We start from the raw sequence: 18,700 nt of genomic DNA, 5'->3' as shown, positions 1-18,700 counted from the left end.
GGTACCTAGGTATGGGTCAGTTCTTTGAACTCTCCCCAGGTCATGTGCCAAAAATACATAATCATATAGTGGTCTATCATTAAAATTATTTTGATAATTGGCCAACAATTTAATTAGGACAGTTTTTGATTTTGTTGAAAGTGAGGAATTGGAAACCACTGACTTGCAAGACTTATTGCCTGGTCATTAGAGCCATTCACCTTTTCAATTTCTGGTAAGTAACTAAATAATGGCTTTACCAGGAATTCTATGACAGTGATTACACCTGCTAATTCCTTCATTTCATGGCACCTTGTTTAATTTGATATAATGGGGAAATAAAAGTATTAATTTAGCACTCCATACCAATATGATTTTTAAATTAAATGCTTTTATTATATCACATTGGGAGCTCATTCAATGTATGGAGCATGATCACAATGTAGCTGGGTTGGCAAAGCCAGCCTCATCATCAGACACAAATCAGACTTGTTTTCTCTCAGGAGGAAGTCTGAATTCATTTTTCATTTTAAATTAACATGTTAAGACATATTTTGAGGAAAATTATTGAAAGTACTGAGAAATAAATTGAGATGCATCCTAGATTAGATGCTAAATGCAGTTAAAATTAAAACACTGTAGAAATAATGTGTTTAATGTGTGCTGTCTCTCAGTATTTAGATTGTGGTGACATTGCATGATAAGTCACACAGTGTACAGGATGAGGCAAGGCCTGGTGTTCTTCGGGTGAACGTGAGCGTGTGTCCTATTGGCATGGGGTGGGGGGGCAGTCCTTGAAGAATTATGTATGAAAGTACTGATAAAAAACCAGTGGCTTTGGAATTTAGCATATATTAGCTATATGAGATGGGAAAGATGAATGTTTTGTGATTTGATTGGAAAACTGAATCTGAAAGAAATCACATAGAATTATGTTATAGGCTTTATCTCTTGTGTCTTAAAGTTTTGCAGCCCCTGTGTGTGAGGAACTGCATTGATGTGCTGTGCCACTGGGGTGCATCCTTGGTTGAAACACTGAGAAGAAATGTCATGTTTATCTGTGAACAGTGGGGTGAGGGGTTTGAAGGTGGGCCCTGCTCTGCACCTCAGACAGCAGCAGGGGATGGCGCAGAGCCCTTCCCTCTGCCCTTTCTAGGGTCCAGCCACATCAGAGTACATGACTGTGGCCAGACACCAGGTTCTGGGGTCATGCTTCTTACCTTACTGAATATGTGGAAGGTGGGTTTTAGGGGTTTTCATTAGTCATTGAAGGTGTCTTTTCTCAAACCAGTATTTTGAATTATCCCATTGTTGGGTGCCTGGAGTTTTTATTACCAGGGGCAGTGCAGGGTGGGTGAGAGGTTTGTTCTGTTTTGGGTAACCTGGGGGAAGTGCTTTTTGAAAGGGAGGCAGGAAAGGAGACTGGTTCTCAGACAAATCAATTTTCACAAAGAGGATCCCAGGAAATTGAGATCTGGTGGCTGATCCCCTTAAAACTAGTGGTTCTCTGTGTGTGTGCCCCAAAACAATTACATCAGCTTCTTCTGAGAATGGTTTAAAATGCAGATTCTTGGGCTGCACCCCAGAAGAGCCAAATCCAGAACTCTGGGGGTCCTGCCTGTATGATTTGAGATGATTTGCCCTTGATTAGTTGGTGTCTCCATGATATAATGACTACTTTTGTGTAAACATTAGATGTTCAATTTTTGTATATTTTGAAACCAATATAGTTATCAATTATATTGAAGAGCAAAGGAGAGGAACATCAGTCCTAAGCCAGAATCCTCAGGCTTACAAACAACAGTGAGCCCTGTAGGAGGTGAGCTAGGCTCCTCTCCTGCAGGAGCTCCACGGGCATCTGGGATGGTGACCCAGCCTGCTGGCAAAGAGGTTGGTCCCTGGGCATTTCACAGAGTCTGGCCACCAATTATACTTCCAGAGGGGGGTGTAGATGCACCTTTTGGAGAAAGACCAGCTTTGTCTTTTTTGCAGCACCAGAACCCACCATCCTGTCTCTCTGGATTTGTGAAGCAGGTTTTTTTTTTTAACCAGGTTCCTTCTTTCTTTCAATTTTATTTCCACTTGTGATCCTTTTGAAGTAGTCATTTGGTCCTATAAGAAAAGTCAAATCAAAATTAAAACCTTTAAGGGCTTCCCCTTCCTTAGAAAAAAATCCAGAGCCATCATCTGGCATTTGTTTCTTCTCCTACCTGTGAGTTCTCTGAGCTCTGCCATGGGCTGTGCAGAGGCCACCTCAGAACTGCAGAGGAGGTGAGGGCCCTGGATTAACATGGAGTCCTGTTCCATACCACTCACCCTATTTACAGTTAAACTTGACGTCATTTTTCCTACACCCGAGCTCCACGGCCTGTCCTATTCTGTTCCCAGGACAACAGTCAGTGTGGACGAGGGAGCTGCCCCCTGGCCACTGCTATTTTCATTTCTTTAAGGACCCTTTTTCTGCCTGGTAATTTCTCATTGTCATATGTCACCATGTTCCCAGGGCCTCGTGGAGGCTCGGGAAACACTTGTTTATTAAGTGCACCAACTGCATCTAATGTCTGGGCCCTCTCCCTGGTGTATATTTACATAGCTGTCTTTTGCTTTGTAGTTTGGGGCTGAATTCCGAAGGTTCTCCTTGGACCGTCACAAGCCTGGGAAATTTGAGGATTTCTACAAGCTGGTGGTGCACACCCACCACATCTCCAACACGGAAGTGACCATCGGCTACGCGGATGTGCACGGGGACCTGCTGCCCATCAACAACGATGACAACTTCTGTAAGGCGGTCTCCAGCGCAAATCCCCTGCTCAGGGTCTTCATCCAGAAACGAGGTACCCGGAAAGCTGAACTGCTGATCTTGTTTGGCAGTCGTTTAAAAAATAAATAGTTTTTAATTTTGTCTGTCATGTGGACCATGTGATTCTATTTTTTAGTCTTTAGTGGGAGATTAAAGAAATTAACTTTGTTTTCTCAACAGGCTTAAAAATACTTAAACTGCATTTTCCACCTCAAATAGTGTTGACTTGTCTTTTAAATACTGAAGAGAGGGCCGGCCCGTGGCTCACTCGGTAGAGTGCGGTGCTGCTAACACCAAGGCCGCAGGTTCGGATCCTATATAGGGATGGCCGGTTTGCTCAGTGGCTGAGCGTGGTGCTGACAACACCAAGCCAAGGGTTGAGATCCCCTTACCGGTCATCTTTAAAAAAAAAAATTAAAAAAAATAAATAAATAAATACTGAAGAGTTACCAGAGTTGGGGAAGGGGGTGTGGGGGGGCAGGGTAAGGGAGGAATTGGTAAAGGGTCATGAAAAACGATTACACTGTATAATGCTGAACTTTAAAATAAAGCATCAAAAAAAATACTGAGGAAAAAATAACATGAATACTTTCAGTATTTTAACTGGAAGCAAGCGAAATTCAGTAATGAAGAGGCATTAGTCAGTAGCCGAAAAATGAGAGGAGGTGACTACTATGTATTTTCCACCGTCTTTTTAGGATTGGGAAAAAATGTTAGCTTTGAAATTATAACTTTGATTAGCTTTTAGCTCTGAAGGCCTAGCTTTGCTATAAGTAGTAACAGTGTCATTTTATGTGACAATAAATGACTAACACGGGTTCGTAGAAGGGAGGGAGGGGCACACTGCTGCGGGACCTCGTGCTGCTCACATTCCAGTACGACGTTTCACACTAGATTTTTTTTTTTTCCTCTTATCTGTAAACTTAAATATGCTGAAGGGGAAAACCACCTGCAGGTGAGGCTCGGTGCCGGGAAAATGGTGTTTCTACCACTGGTTTGGTCGTGATGTCCCTCCCGCTGGGGCGGACTGGTCGGGGAGTCTCTGGGTTCGCGAAGGCTCTGTTGGGGACGCCTGAGCAGGGACTGGGGGAGCAGCCCGGCGGCCGGGCGACAGGCGCGAGAGCCCTGACCTGGGTCTGTGTGATGCGGGTACGGACAGCACCGCCACCGAGGCTGCGCCGCGGGGCCTGCACGACAGTCCCGCTCGGACAGCACCAGCTGCCGCCTCTGTCCCCGCCATGCGGGCGCCGGGGAGCGGCAGGAGACCCGGTGACCTCGCTTCGGACTGAGTCTCCGGCCCGAGTCAGAACACGCAGCTTCTGCAGGCCCTGCTGAGCACGGCGTCCTGCTGATGGCCCCAGAAGGCAGCACAGCTGTCGCTCACTGCCAGGCCGGGGACGTCACCAGGCCCCGGGACGCACGTGGCTCAGCGCAGCCTCAGGAGCCGCTGCTCCGTTCTCTGCCGGCTTGCCGCTGAGTGGCCGCTCGGCCGCTGTCCTGGGGTCCTGGGACGTTGCCGGTAACCTGTGCCCCGCGTCCCTGCACGGCCCCTCGTAGGCGGGCCTCAGGCTGCTTTGCAGACCCATCCCGTGTCCCCCGCCGCGTTCTCCACCCCTGTTCTGCTTTCTCCGTGTCACTAGTGGCCCTCAGGGCTGACTCTGTCGGTCCTCAACCCGTCGCGAGCGCGAGCGGCCAACCTGGTGGCGGGCCGGTGTGTTCGGCCCGAAGACACACGTGACCCGCGTGGGAAGCCGGCCGCACAGCGTGGGTCCCGTCCGGGGAGACCAGCGCTCAGGCCCGCCCACCCCTCTGGCTCTGTGACATGCGTCATTCCTGCTTTAATGCTGAGCTCCGGTGTCCTCGTCTGCACTGGGTAACGGCGCCTCCCTCTTAGGTTGTTGTCGGGGTCAAACAGGAAAACACGCCAGTGTCCACAAGCCCTCGCTGGTCCTGCGGGCCCTGCCCGGATCCCCGATCCCTGGGCTGGGTCAATCGGAGCTTTCTTCTCGCTGCCCTCAGGGGCTCTGATGTGAAGACCGCGAGTCTGGGGCAATTGTGCATCAGTGGAGGGTCAGGCGCTTGCCGAGTTTAGAGCAGACCTGCTTATCTGTGTGGAAGGCGGTGTCCTTGTGAAGATCCACGCATCTGCTGAGGTTGGGGCAGAGCTGCAGACCTCGGGAGTCGACACAGTCCTGCCACCTTTTTACTGCGGCAAGGGCTTCGAGGTGTCGGTCCCTGTTTTGCCGTTTTCATGATTCCGCCACCCCACTCTGTCATTTGCTTGATAACTTTCTGCACACTGATGTATATCTTATATGTATTTTAAGAGGAAACTGTTACTGTCACACATGAAAAGTCAGCATTCATCTAATACATGTTGAGATAAACCCACAACTATGTTTTAAAAGTTAATCTGTCACTTAAAATAATCTCTTCCCCTAAACCGCACAAGGACATGACAAACTACAGACCAGGATCCCGTATAAATGGAGATATAAAAACCCCCCAGTGAAATACTAGCATATGGAAAACATGCGTGCACACAAAAATTTGTAAACCAATGTTCGTAGCAGCATTATTCACAATAGCCAAAAGTGGAAACAGGCCAAATGTCCATCAGCTGATGAATGGATAAACAAGGTGTATATATTCATACAATGGGATATTACTCGGCCATAAAAAGAAATGAAGTACTGACACATGAAACAGGGAGATGAATCTCCAAAATATTATGAAAGAAGTGAAAGAAGCCAGGCACAAACGGTCACATATTGTATGATGACTTTTACATTTGGTACTCATTATTCAAGGATTCTGTATTGATGACACTGTTGTGACCTAACCCTGTATTTCCCCAGGAGCAGTGGTTCTGTCTTCACCAATTCAGTGCTCATGGCCATTTTATAGAAACACCATGAATAACAAGAATCGACTGTGTGTGAAAAAGTCCAGTATAGGCAAATTTATAGAGACAAAAGGCAGATTCATGTTTACCAGGGGCTGGGGGTGGGTGAGTGGGCAGGGATTGGAAGGTATGGCAGTTTTGAGGGGGGACGATAGAAATGTTCTGTAACTAGAGATCTCTATAAATACTAACAACTGTTGAATTATACGATTTAAATGAGTGAGCTTTATGTAAATTATATCTCAATAAAGCTGTTAAAAAATAAAATGTACTTTGCCAGGACTGGCCTACTGATGAGCAGGATTCAAAACAGATTCTCCTGAGTCTGAGCTATAGCCCTGGGTAAGGATTTCTGGGTTTGTTTCGAGCCTTTGTTTCTAAAATTTAGCCATACTCAGTATGTGTGAGTACTTTGACTTTTTAATTAACATATTTTTTCAAATTTTTGAAAAAATCCTCTCTTCGTCTGGTAATAGGAAACTTCCTGTACTTCTATGAGAGGGCCCTGGGTGTAAGCAGTGCCCCAGGTGGGGCGTAGGAACCTGGCATCCTGAGCTGGCCTCTCTTGTCCTCATTAGGAAGGCGGACAGCACAGCCTGTGGGATTAGCTGGACCTGTCACTTTGTTGCCAATAGAAATCAAAGATATTTATACATCACATAATAGTTATATCCAGCTATCCTAAATATCGTTTACAGTAGTCATCATTCAGCACATTAATAAGAAAGCACATATAGGATTATATCACACATTTGCTTTAGTATTCTGATAATTGTCTCCAAAGTAATTTATTTCCTTTGTAATCCCTGTGTTTTATCTCATGCCTTTAAGAACATTATCCCAAGGATGGGTTTGTTCCCAAGCATCATCAGATTACTGAAGGGCTCTTGGCACATACAAGACTCGGAGCCCCATTTGTGGAGAGGCTGCATTTGGGGCTCAGACAACAGGCCAGGAAAGACTTGGCTTTGATCTCCTGGGAACTAGTCAGGGGACGTTCTTTTGAGGACTACGTGGCATTTCTGCCCACAGGGGCCAGAGAATCAGGCCTCCGGCCTTGGCTCCCACTAGTTTCTTTCCTCTGTGTTTACTATGATTCTGCCATCATCTGTCCAGGGCAACCATTAAAAGCTGTGGGCTTTTCCCTCGGGTAAAAACAGCTTCACTCTGCCCTTCCTTTTAATGCTTTGCCTGTTTACGTAAGAACAGTAGTTACCAAAGTGAAGTGGTTGTGGTGGGAGAGTCTGGACTCACATTTGCATGTTTGGGTTGCAAACCCAGTGAGTGTTAAGGACCCACTTCTTTGTTCCCCTGTCCAAGGGTGCAGGAACGTTTGGGGAAGCTGGCCTTAGCCAGAGAACACAGGACCAAAACCAGCAAAAGATACTCGCACTATCTTTTTCTATTTTTAGCAGAGTAAACAGGAAGTGCAAACTAACTTTTCACCACTTATCCAACAACTAAACCCTTCAAATACCAGCATACTTGGTAGTCTTGTTACTCACCACCAGGCCCCAGCCCAGGAGGAGAGGTGGGATCATCCCTCTGAAGGGAGGGACATACTTTCCCAGGGTGTGTGACGAAGGCCAGGATCTCCTCCTTAGGGAGTGTGAAGACTCAGTGACACAGAGATTTCCAGCACAGAGTACTCTGACCTATTTAATTTTTTTTTTTTTGTCTCATTTTTGTGACCGGCCGCACTGCGCTCAGCCAGTGAGCGCACCAGCCATCCCTATATAGGATCCGAACCCGTGGCGGGAGCGCTGCTGCACTCCCAGCGCCGCACTCTCCCAAGTGCGCCACGGGGTTGGCCCTGACCTATTTAATTTTAAAGTAAACATAAATATTGTACATTTGTTTGTATCTGTTAACTGTTCTTGGCATTCTGGGCATTCTTTTGGATTCCTAGAATAAGAACACATTTGTAAACTTTTTGGTTTATCAGAAGTTGCACGATGGGATATATTGCTTGTGATTTCACTCAACTGAATTGCTAGAAAAAGTAACTAAGGGACATGCTTCAAAGTAAAACAAATAGAATGATTGAGAATTTGGTTGTGGACACTGGCAGAATTTTTAAGTATCGAGTATATAAATCCTACTTATAATTGCTTTTCTTGGATTCTTATGTAAGTAGCTAGAGGTGTGTTCAGTGTTTAAATTGGGGGTTCACTGCTTAGCAGAAAGCACCCAGGTTAGCTGTCAGAACAGAATTTCTGTATTCTTCTCCCTGTTTTATTCTCTTTCGTTGGTAGGGGAGAGGTGTATCTTTCCTGAATTAACCTCATTTATGTCCCTGTGCTTAGGACCTGGCCTTTAACACCCCTTTGGTATGGGAGCTGTTCCATGGGACACATTTGCTTCTTTAATTGCAATAGATTTCTGGAAGTTTGTATGTTTGGAGGATTTCCTTTTTTTCTTCGTTTTTTTTTTTTTAATTCAAAAAAAGGCAAAGAGTCTCTCACTGCTCTTTGTGGGAACATGAAGAAAACACAGGTAGCCACTCTCACCGTGGAGTGGGAGTGCATGGGAGCGAAAATGTTCTGATGTGGCTCATTGGAGAGAAACAAAGCCGGGGGGTCCTCGAGGGCGCCCACATGGAGGGCGACTTGTGCAGGCACCATCAGACTCCACGGTTCGGTCTCCCCAGGTCTGCATCTTCCTCCCCCAGTTGAGCCTGTGGGAGGAGCGGGGAAACACAGGTGGTAAACTCTTGTTCTCAAATGGTCCCAGCACAGCACCGTGTATGTACATGGTGAGAGTTTTTATTGATCGGACCTCTTTTTCTAGTCACACATACTTTTACATATTCAAAACCGTAGTGTATTTATAATTTCGATTCTTTTTTAAAACCTAACATATCAAAAACATATCCTGTCATTAAATAGTTTGCAAAACTTTTTTGTTTTTAAAAAGTTTTTTCTGTTTATAATATATTTGTAAGAGAAAATTCGGACAACATGGAAATAATGTCACCACCCTGATGTGACCACCACTTGCATTTGATGAAATCACTCAATGGATGCAATTAATTGGATGTAGTTTTACATAAATGGAGTCATAATATTCATGCCGTAGAGATTATTTTAACCTAGCATTATATTTTTTGTCTTTTTGTGGTTGTATGTAAATATGAATCATCCTTTTACTTATAGACATCAGTTATATGAATCTAAAAAGTAACCAGTCCCTTATTGATATTTAAACTTTTTCAATTTTTTTATTATTATAAACTGTGTTGTACATTTTTATATACTTGTCAGTTTCTTTCTTTAGAGCAAGCTAGTAGAAATGTTTTTGCTGGGTTAAAAATCATGAGAATTTTGAACTAAAATATATATTGCCAGTGCACCTCTCCTTAGCAGGACATTAGAATAACATTTGAATTGATTCCTTTTCACTTGAAAAGGAATACTACATCTTTGAAGACTGTTATTGAGTGGCATGGAGTCTCATGATCTTTGAATTTACCCTCTCGAATGCTGCAGCAAAGGCCAGCAAGGGTCTGCCTTCCTGCCAGGACAGCACAGAGTGGGGGTGGGTGGGGGGCCACCCTGCCCTGGGGACTGGGATCCCGCTGGGATTCCCGCCTGCTCCAGGCACCTGGCACTCCATGTCCAGGGCACTCCTTGGAGCCAGCCTCACCAGGCGCAAAACTGTAGGGCCGCAGAGCCTGTCTCCTGTCAAGCAGACATTGAGCAAAGTGGAAACAGCTGCACATGAGCAGATTGTACCTGCTGAAGAAATTTTCTGTCACCATAGCCAAAGGCTTGTGTGGCTGGAAACTGTCGTCCAATTGTTGCGGCATGTCAGAGTGGCTTGTGTGTGATGATTAACACATTTATACATACTGGTTAGCAATGAGGATGAGCTCAAGGATTTTTACAATTTGATGGCAAAGGCGGCCAAGCACGGGGGCACAGTTTGGGGCTTTCTTTTCATGTTTAAACTGATGATAATCTTGAGCCAAAGTGATTGATTCTAAGGCTGTTTGTGTTAGCAGGACTTGTCTTTGAAACAAACCTTTTTTAAACAAAAAGCAGCATACTCCTCGGATAATGTAACAGCACTGTTTTTCTCTTTTTCCAGGGTGGGTTAGGGTTATGTGTACTGTTGCCTGTATTTAGAAGGGAGGGGTTCTTCAGCCCTCTGGAATGGCCCTGCTCGGGTGAACTCTGCATCCCCACTCACATGTGTGCCCTTGCCTTCACCACTTGGCGCTTCAGCATGGTTGAGGGAAGCTCTGGTGCCCACCTGACCACTGTCGCATGCAAACCAGACATTCACTCCTGGATTCACTAAGTGCTTATTAGGCTTTGCTCAAGTGCCATGGCAAACGAATCAGATACGTTTTCTGCTGTCCTAGCACAGGTCTCTACTGACGGGAGCAGATTGCTAGGTAAATGAAAAGTGAACAGTAGGATTTCTGAGAGTGGAAAGGGCTGTGGAGGAGATCAAGCTCGCTGCAATGCAGTGTCTGGGGCTGCTTGTGGAATGGGGCTTGAGTAAGGCCTCCTGTGGGACAAGGAGGGGGCTGGAGGCACTGAGAAGGGGCATCCAGCAGAGGTGCTGCACAGGAGGGAGGCTGGTGCTGGTGGTGGGCCAAGTCCCATGCGGTGTGCGTGCTGTACTGTGTCTGGTGTGGCTGTGGAAACATTTCCAGCAGGGGCTGCGTGTGACCCAGAAGAGGTGCCACCCAAGAGATTGACTGCTGCGTTCAGCATTCGCTAAGATGTCTTGCTTTCTCTCAAGTCAACTGCTACAGGGCTTACCCAGAAAGTTGAGGTGCTCTCCCCACCCACTTCTGCCTGTCATGGATGGCACGCTCTAGGAGGCAAGGCTACGCCTCATTCATCTCTGGAAAGCCAACAGAGTGAGCCATGGTCAGTGTGAGGCTTGGAAAGACCTGTTGTGTCTGGAGTGGATGAAGGAAGATCCAGTGTCAAGTCTCATTAAATGTCGCCAAAAGCTGGTGGAATGAGAACCACTGCCCCCAGGCAGGTAGGGGTTGAGTTTGAGCCCCCCAGGCCCTTGTTGGGGTTCGGCAGCCACAGGGCCAGCTGGGTCATGACCTTCACAGATTTGGAGAGCTGACCTGGCCTCTGGCACCTCCCAAAAGACGGGTTCTTGTTTCACTCCTGCTTGACCTGGCTCAGGCAGCCCCAACCTCATACCACAGAATGCAGAGTCCTCCCTGGAAAGTCGGCTTGTAGAGTTACCGCCTGTCTGCTAATGCGTCACTCTGCAAGCAGGCTGGGACCTCTGTGCTAACTCTCCTGTACTCTGAGGAGCATTCAGTTTGGACAGTCAATTGCTGGGCCTCCTTCTTTATAAGGCCCCTGACATGTGCCTGGTACTCTGCTACATCCTGGGAAAACAGTACCCTCACCACCCACCCATTTGGCTGGTGCTGTGCCCAGGCTGAGCAGGATGTGCTGTGGCGTCTGGGAAGACAGTGTCTGCATTGGATGGACAGTGCAAGGTCCTGGAGAGAGATAGTGGTGGGGGCTTGGTTTAGGGTACCAGACTGGAGCCTGCACTGGGAAGAGGTGGCAGGAGCTGGCAGGGACACTCCATGGGGTCTGGTGGGGGTTTCCTTACCAGCAAACAGTAGGTGCTCACTAAGGAGCTAGTAAATAAGTTAGGAAGCCCCCACTGGAGGATGCTGTCGGGTGATAGGTGCCGTGCAGGGTCATTTTCAGAGGGGCCTCCGGAGGAGAGGGCAAACAGGAGAAGCACCTAACAAGGACCAAGAGGATTGGGACCAGTTGCAAATCTCATGGTAAATCTGTATTAGAATTGCCTTCAGTTGAGACGTTTTAGTATGTTTAATGTGACTGGCTGAAACATTATTTGGTGAGAAATAGTTGATGGGTATTGATCTTAAGTTGTATTCCATGAGCATTTTGTATTTGTGACATCTTTGCTAAGTAGAAAAAAGCATCAGGATACTCTAAATAATAAAGTCCTTACCTCTTAGCCAAAGATTATGACACTTAACCTATGCCTAAGTAGTGGTCTTAGGGTTACCAAGCTCAGGAAGCTATTTACATTTCAAATTACTAGTAATTTTGAATCCAGTTAAATGCTATTCATTTGAAGGAAAATCTTTTTTGGAGAGATGAAGACTGTCCTGGAGGACAGCCTGTAGTGAATGTTGGCCCACCAGGAGGAGGCGGCTCTCGTGCTGCACTAAGGTGGACGCTGGCTGTGTGTCTGGCTCTGTTTAAAGGGCTTGTAACTCCACAGTCTGAGAAACCAGGAGTCAATGGAGACCCAGGTGGGCTCAGGTACAGCCCACCCTTCAGCTGTGGCCTGACCTCAGTAGGACTCCCCAGGGAGGAGAAGACGGTCCTCCCCAAGCCCTGTGTGAGATCGCTCCGGCATCTTCACCACGGTCCTGGGCTTGCAGCCCTGCAGGTGTCTGCTTGCTTCTTTCTCACTTTTCTTTCTCCTTTAATTCCCAGCCTCAGCCTATCCCCCAGCGCTGTTGACTGTTTTTCCACGTTCTGCCTGGCCTTCCCCCTCCTCTGTGTTTTTGTGGCTCCATGCCGGGCTGAGCTGGTTTCCTGCCTCCTCGTCCTCCTCTTTTATTCCCCCTGCCGGGCTCTGCTCAGCACAGCTTGAAGACCTGCCTGACCACCCCACCCCACCCCGCGCCCTGCCACACGGCTCACACACCAGAGGATCCTCTAATCACGTTTTCACTAAAGCATCTTGCATTTTAGTTTCTGTGTCCCCGTTTGTAGCACTCCCCAGCTCAGTTCTATCCTTCTCTTTTCTCTTAACATTCAGTGCTTCCTGAAGTTCACCTCTGTTACCATCTTTACTTTAGGAGTATTTAGAAATAGTTCCCTGCAGGCCGGCCGTGGCTCACTCAGGAGAGTGTGGTGCTGATAACACCAAGGCCGCGGGTTCGGATCCCTATATAGGGATGGCCGATTAGCTCACTGGGTGAGCATGGTGCTGACAACACCAAGTCAAGGGTTAAGATCCCCTTACCAGTCATCTTTTAAAAAAAAAAAAAGAAAAGAAATAGTTCCCTGCATGGCCTGGGGACATCCTGCACCAGAATCTCAGGGTGGTGGTTCAGAGCTTGTGAAATATGCAAGGTCTGGAGCCCCCTCCCCCACGCCCATGACCACAGAGCCAGGATCTGGGGGTGAAGGTCACAGCTCAGCTGCTCTCATGACAGTGAGGGTTGCCTGAGAACACATAGAAACATTTATTTAATATTTTACTGTTAACCAAGGATTTTTCAAATTATCATGTGACTCTCACAACAAACCAAGTTGTGTAATTCCTTTCATTTTGTACATGATGAAACTGAAACTTGAAAAAAGTCACCCATTGTAAATATAGTCAACTAAAGTGGTTTGAAATTTATTTAACATCTCTGCTTGTTGAGGATATAAAAGTAGTGACATCCAAGCAGCTCACTCTCTCCAGTGATTAACTACGTTTCACTCACTAGAGCTCAGAACCAAGAATATATTTAGTGGCCCAGCATCACACTGAGACCATATTGTTTTTCTGTGGCCAGGAGAATCCTTGTTCAGTAGTACATTCACGTGAAGATGTTCATTGTAGAAATGATTTACCTGTACTAGTTTGGAGTCCAAAGATATAAAAATTTCCACTGGGAACATTTTTCTTTTCCCAAAACATAAGCAAGGTTTGGATTTCCTCTTGCACAGCAGTTTCTTTTCCTGTTTTCGTCTGTACCCTCTGCATTTTCCATCCTTTCCTGCTGGAAGGTGATTCAGCATGAGGCCGGCTTCCACAACACATCCCTCCTGCACCGGTTCCCATGAGCCCCAGGCTATTTTGAAGCACTTAGACACAGACAGGGAATTAGGAGGAGGATTACAGTTGAATTTGGAGCTGTTCAGTCCTCAGGTATTTTCTGTGGGGACAGGGCCTAGGTGTCCTCACCTTGGTCCTGCCCGATCCCACTTTGGCACTGCACTTAGAGCTACACGAGGGAGAGGGCCAAGGGCAGAGCTGCCACTCCTTAAACTGTAACGGAGCGTGTTCTTACCAACACACGTTACCTAGTAATAAAGATTAATTATTACTTTTTATAGTGATAAAATATACATAAATTTACCATTTTAACCATTTTTAGGTATATAGTTCAATAGCATTAAGAACATTCACATCATTGTAGAACCATCACCATCATCCATCTCCAGAACTTTTTAATCTTCCCAAACTAAAACTCTGGACCCATTAAAGCATTTTGTATTGTTGGTGAGTTAAAGTCAAATTCCAAAAAAGTAGCTCCGTACCTATAAGTATAAATTCCTATAAAACATCCGTGGGGCATGTTTATAACTGATATGTCTATGGTCTTGCTAGAAATTTCAAATCAAAGGGTGAGGAATTATAGTTACTTCAAAAAGGAAATCACTTAAGAAATAATTGTCAATTGCTGATGCAGGCACTGAAGTATGGAGCCATTTTTTGGAGTTTGACAGTGAGACCCTGGTCCTTCCCTCGGGGACTGCATGCACTAAGTGCACCCCAGGCCGGAAGCTGGAAGGCCCTGGCACGGGGAAGCTGTGAGATGTGGGAGTGCTCACCCTGTGTAATTTCAACAGAACTTACTAACATGGGCGCTGAGGAGGGGCCGAGCTTCTTATACCTCAGGAGGGTCTCTGAGTTAAATTCCCCCAGGAAGGAGCACTTCCCAGCTCTGCCAGCCTGCCACCTGCTGGGGCCTTTCTGAACTACATCCATCCACGTGCTGGGAGCAGGGGCCACACGAAGCTTCCCACACATTCCCCACCTCCCATATGGGGTGGAGGGAATACTGAGATCCCAGCTGCTGACAGGGTGGGGACTTTGGGAAGGTGATGACGGGCAGGAACATGGAGGATATGGTACTGTGGCCCTCATCTTCAGGCTGGTGGGCTGGTCTTTTCTTTCTCAACTTCCCTCCCTCTCTCCTAGCTTGTCTTTGGTGTTTGGGACCACTGTGGGATTTACAACATATGACATGCTCTCCAACGTCTTGTGACCACCAGCCCCACGTGGCCCCAGCTGGCTCTGGGCAGCTTTTGGGTTCCAGGCCCCCACGGTGAGGTCTGCTGTCCGCCCTTACCTCGGGTCCTGCTGGGCAGTGGGCTTCCATTAGGGTTGATGTTCGATTGAGGCCTCATCTTGGGGCTCCTACACAGTTCTGCCTCCAAATGCAGCTACAACAAGGCTCCCCCGAGGTGGAGGCTGAGGCCAGATGGCCTCCCTGACCACCCCACACTCTACCTCAGGGTAGGGGTGAGGGTCAGACTCAAGGAGCACCAGAAGAGAGTGTCTTACCATTCAGAAATGAGCCAAGGAGCCCATCACTCCACGTGTATGTCTTCTAGTCATGTCGCTGTGCACTGTTGGACAGGCTTTGACCTTAACACCTTCCAGGATTTTAATATTCCTTGATGACTGAATGGAAACCAGTCATGTGGTTAACACAGACCAACAACATGAAAATGTGTGTTTTTGATGTTCAGGACAATCCTCAAGGTGCAGTGAGATACTGTGACCAATATTTAGATTCAGGGTTTAGGAGGCTGGTTTGTCAGTACTGGTAAGTAAACTTTGGTCTTGAAGCAAGTCTTTTCTGACCTAAACCGTTTCTCCAATAAACAATTCCTTCTGGCTACCCTCATTATCAAGTGTATATGTCTAAGCACATTTAGTTAATAAAAAGTGAGTCTCCTCCTATGTCAAAATCATAGGAATTGGAAATTTAAGGAATTTTAAAGATCATCTAATCCAGCTTTCTTATTTATAGGAAACTGAGACCTAGCCAGGCTAACGCCTCCCTTAGGTCTCTGACAAATATAGCCATATCATGTCACAGGCATTTGTACACTTGGTTTTGTTATAGACTAAAACCTAAATGGTTTAAGTACTTTTCATGCAAATTACTCGAGAGCAAACGAAAGAACTGGTAGGAATTCATCTGTCTGAGCTGCCTGCCATCTGTTGTCCTGGGCAGAAAATTCCTGTCTGTCCTTCTTAGTGCCCGGGACTTACAGGGAGACTCCCAGCTGTCAAGCTACTGTGGTTGACTCTCAGGGTGTTTTGAGTAATGATTTCTTCCCCGTCTTCCCTCATCTTAACAGGGTCTTGCTCTAGGTCGACAAAGCCCAAAGAATCATATAGCAGGGAGGAAAAAAAGAAAGATAAAAATTCTAACAGCTGTGGAAAATTTGGTAAAGTTTGCAGCAAAGTCAGTGAGAGGTCCACAGAGGCTGTGGGATGTGTGCTGATTGAAAAGGGGAGAGAAACCATTTGTTGTCCAAGTCCAGTGGTTTTGTGAAAGGAATCTTTCACCTGCGTTTGTCACGGAGATGATGTGGCTGCACGAGCCCCATTCCCAATGAAGATGGCTCAGGGTTATCGTCCCATGCAGCTCCGACAGGCCCAGACTGTGGCCAGATGTCCAGGCAGCTCCAACCACCCTGCCACTTTCTTTTGCAGGTCTTAGGGTGGTGGCTGGTTTAGCACGAGGAGGTTGATAGGTTTGTTTAGTTCTGGACCCTCCTGGAGTTACTGGGGATTTGCTGAAGAAATCCTTTGAATAAGTCTTCAGTGACCTCCCTACCTATTCCCAGGCACTTCTAAAATTAAAATGACATCCTCTTTACGTTTTGCAACTTTGCAAGTCCTCATGCACCTGGTGTTATGGAACCAGTTGATTCTCTTATATCCTCATGCTGCCAGGGTTGTTTTGCAGAGTAAGATGGGAGGAATATAAAAGAGCCTCCAAAACACCCTGGCACCTGGTAGGCTGTTCCCAGGACTAGGTGAAGGGAGCTGCAGAAATCCTGCACATTTCACAGGGAATCAGGCATACAGTTTCTGGGCCTGTTGTTTCAGGTGGGGATTTAATGAACTCTGTTTACTAAATGTGGATGGTGATTTTGTTGAAAGAGACCAAGGAAGAGTAACAAAGGCTTCAGGGCCTCCCAGAGCAATCAGGGGCATCCTTCATCAACCACCCCACCTGCCCTCCACTCCTCAAATCCATGGTCTCCCACCTGTAGAACTACTCTGAGAAGTGAGGGTCCTTTTACAAAGGACCAGAGTGAGTCCCAGAGAGGCTGTGTGACTTTTCAGAGACAGATGACAGACTGGGATCCGTTCCCTCCCCATGGCCGGAGTTACAAATGAACAAGAATATGTTGCAGCTCTCCCACGTGGTCAATACATAGAAAATTGGATCTACAGGTTAGGGTTTCCATTTTCCTAAAGGGAAACTTGAGGAAGTGTTCTTGGACTGCAGAGTATCCTTTGGTGACAGAATGCGGACGGGAGAGAGACATACATAATAGTTCTCAGCCCTGCTGGAGTTTGACCCTCCGAGGAGGCTCTGCCACTCGGGACCCTCCCTGGCCTCCTATGGGTCCACTTGCCTGTGTCTAGATAGACTTTGGCACATGGGGCGGCTTCTTAGAAATGGCAGGAAGATGACTTATTTGGTTCTTCAAGTCCAGGGTCTTCCAGCTGTTAAGTGGAAAACACAGGGTGCAAAATGGTGCATATGATACACTAACCCCACAGTAAAAGGAGAGAATAGGAATCTATGTTCACATTTGCTTGTGTTTGTATAAGTGGACTCTGGAATGATCCATAAACTGAGTGAAAGTAGAAACCCTGGGTGGGGATGGGAGTGACTGCTAATGGGCTTGAGGTTTCTTTTTGGAGTGATGAAAATGTTCTGGAATTAGGCAGTGGTGATGGTTGCACAACTCTGTGACTGTACCAAAAACCATTGAATTGTGCACTTTGCACGAGTGCTCTCTGTGGTAGATAGAGTATATGTGACATGGTGTCTCAGTACAGCTGTCTGACAATTCTTTAAGCAGCATTTCATTTGGCATTGAGCCTCTGCCCTGTCGTGTAAAACTAGTCGTGTTCTTCTTGGTGCTTTACCTCTTCCTCTCGGGAAGGAGGGGTCCGGCCCACTGGGACTGAGGGGGACTCAGGGACGGCACAAGGCCATTTCTCCCTCGGTGGTCTGTGGGCCATCAAGGAGGTCGACACTGAGCACAGTGTGGGTTGGGGAGACTGGCCAGCCTGGTGAGCTTCTGGTGTGGTGTTAGTGGAGTAACTGGAGACAACTAAAGTCTTCTGAGTGGACTTGGAGGAAAAAGGGATGTCTTGCCCATTTTGTACTGGCCTCTGGATGAGCCATGGATGTGTTTGCCCAGCGCCCTCTGCTTGGGAAGGGCTTGCTGTTGTGTGTGTTGGACTCAGCTTTTTGTGCAGAGATCGGCCCCCAGCTGAGGTGGGGCAGTGGCTCTCAGTTGAGTTGGGAAGGGACCAGCGGCCAGTCCAACGAGGACCTCGTTGACATTCCCCTGGGCCCCTCTGTGGTTCTCCTGCTATCTGCTTTGAGAAGAAAGAAGAAAACAGTTGGTTTGGTGTGTTGGCAAAGCCTGGGCTTGAACACTGGCCATGAGAATTGCTGAAGGAGGTCAGCTCTAAATATGGGCTTTTCTGCCAATAGTTATTTTTGCTCGTTTTGATTACAGTTGTGCTTTCTGGTAACCACTGCAGTGTCGCATAAGTACAGGCTGAATCATGGCGGTCTGTGGAACCAGATCTGGGGTGGGGACGACACATGGACAGCCCCCTAGAGCTGGGTCCTCTGCCCCAGATCTGCGGGTGGTGACGAGCAGCCGAGCTGAGCAGGGCGGCGCTGGGTAATGCCAGGGCAGCTGCGTTCTGACCTGATGGCGTCATTCTTCGCACAACCTCCACTCACACCTGAAATCGCTCTTGTGCTCAGCAGTCCTAGGAAGGCCATGCCACCCCTGTGGGGACTGCTTTCTGCCTTGACTCTCACACCTGCCCGTCCCAAGGCCTGGCCTTTACCAAGTGCCTGCCCCCTGGTCTACCCTGGCCATCCCAGGACATGGCGACTGGCTGAGGACCTGTCCTCCTGTGGCATAGACCCCAGAGAGGCTGTGTGAACTCTGCCCTGCGTTGTAGTGGGAAAGCAGGGA

The 18,700-nt window shown here is 47.2% G+C and overlaps 1 protein-coding gene across 1 annotated transcript in view; it reads left to right on the top strand.

The window, feature by feature from the left end:
• Positions 1–18,700, top strand: part of PARD6G (par-6 family cell polarity regulator gamma) — an 89,224-nt gene that overhangs the window by 36,208 nt on the left and 34,316 nt on the right. Inside the window, exon 2 of the mRNA XM_063077039.1 lies at positions 2,591–2,813. Within this exon, the coding sequence (XP_062933109.1) occupies positions 2,591–2,813 (223 nt within the window). The remainder of the gene's footprint in view (positions 1–2,590; positions 2,814–18,700) is intronic.

This window comes from Cynocephalus volans, chromosome 13 (assembly GCF_027409185.1).
Source record: "Cynocephalus volans isolate mCynVol1 chromosome 13, mCynVol1.pri, whole genome shotgun sequence".
Classification (NCBI taxonomy): domain Eukaryota; kingdom Metazoa; phylum Chordata; class Mammalia; order Dermoptera; family Cynocephalidae; genus Cynocephalus; species Cynocephalus volans.
Note: the sequence above shows the minus strand (reverse complement) of the source record. Positions and strands in the feature narration are given on the sequence as shown.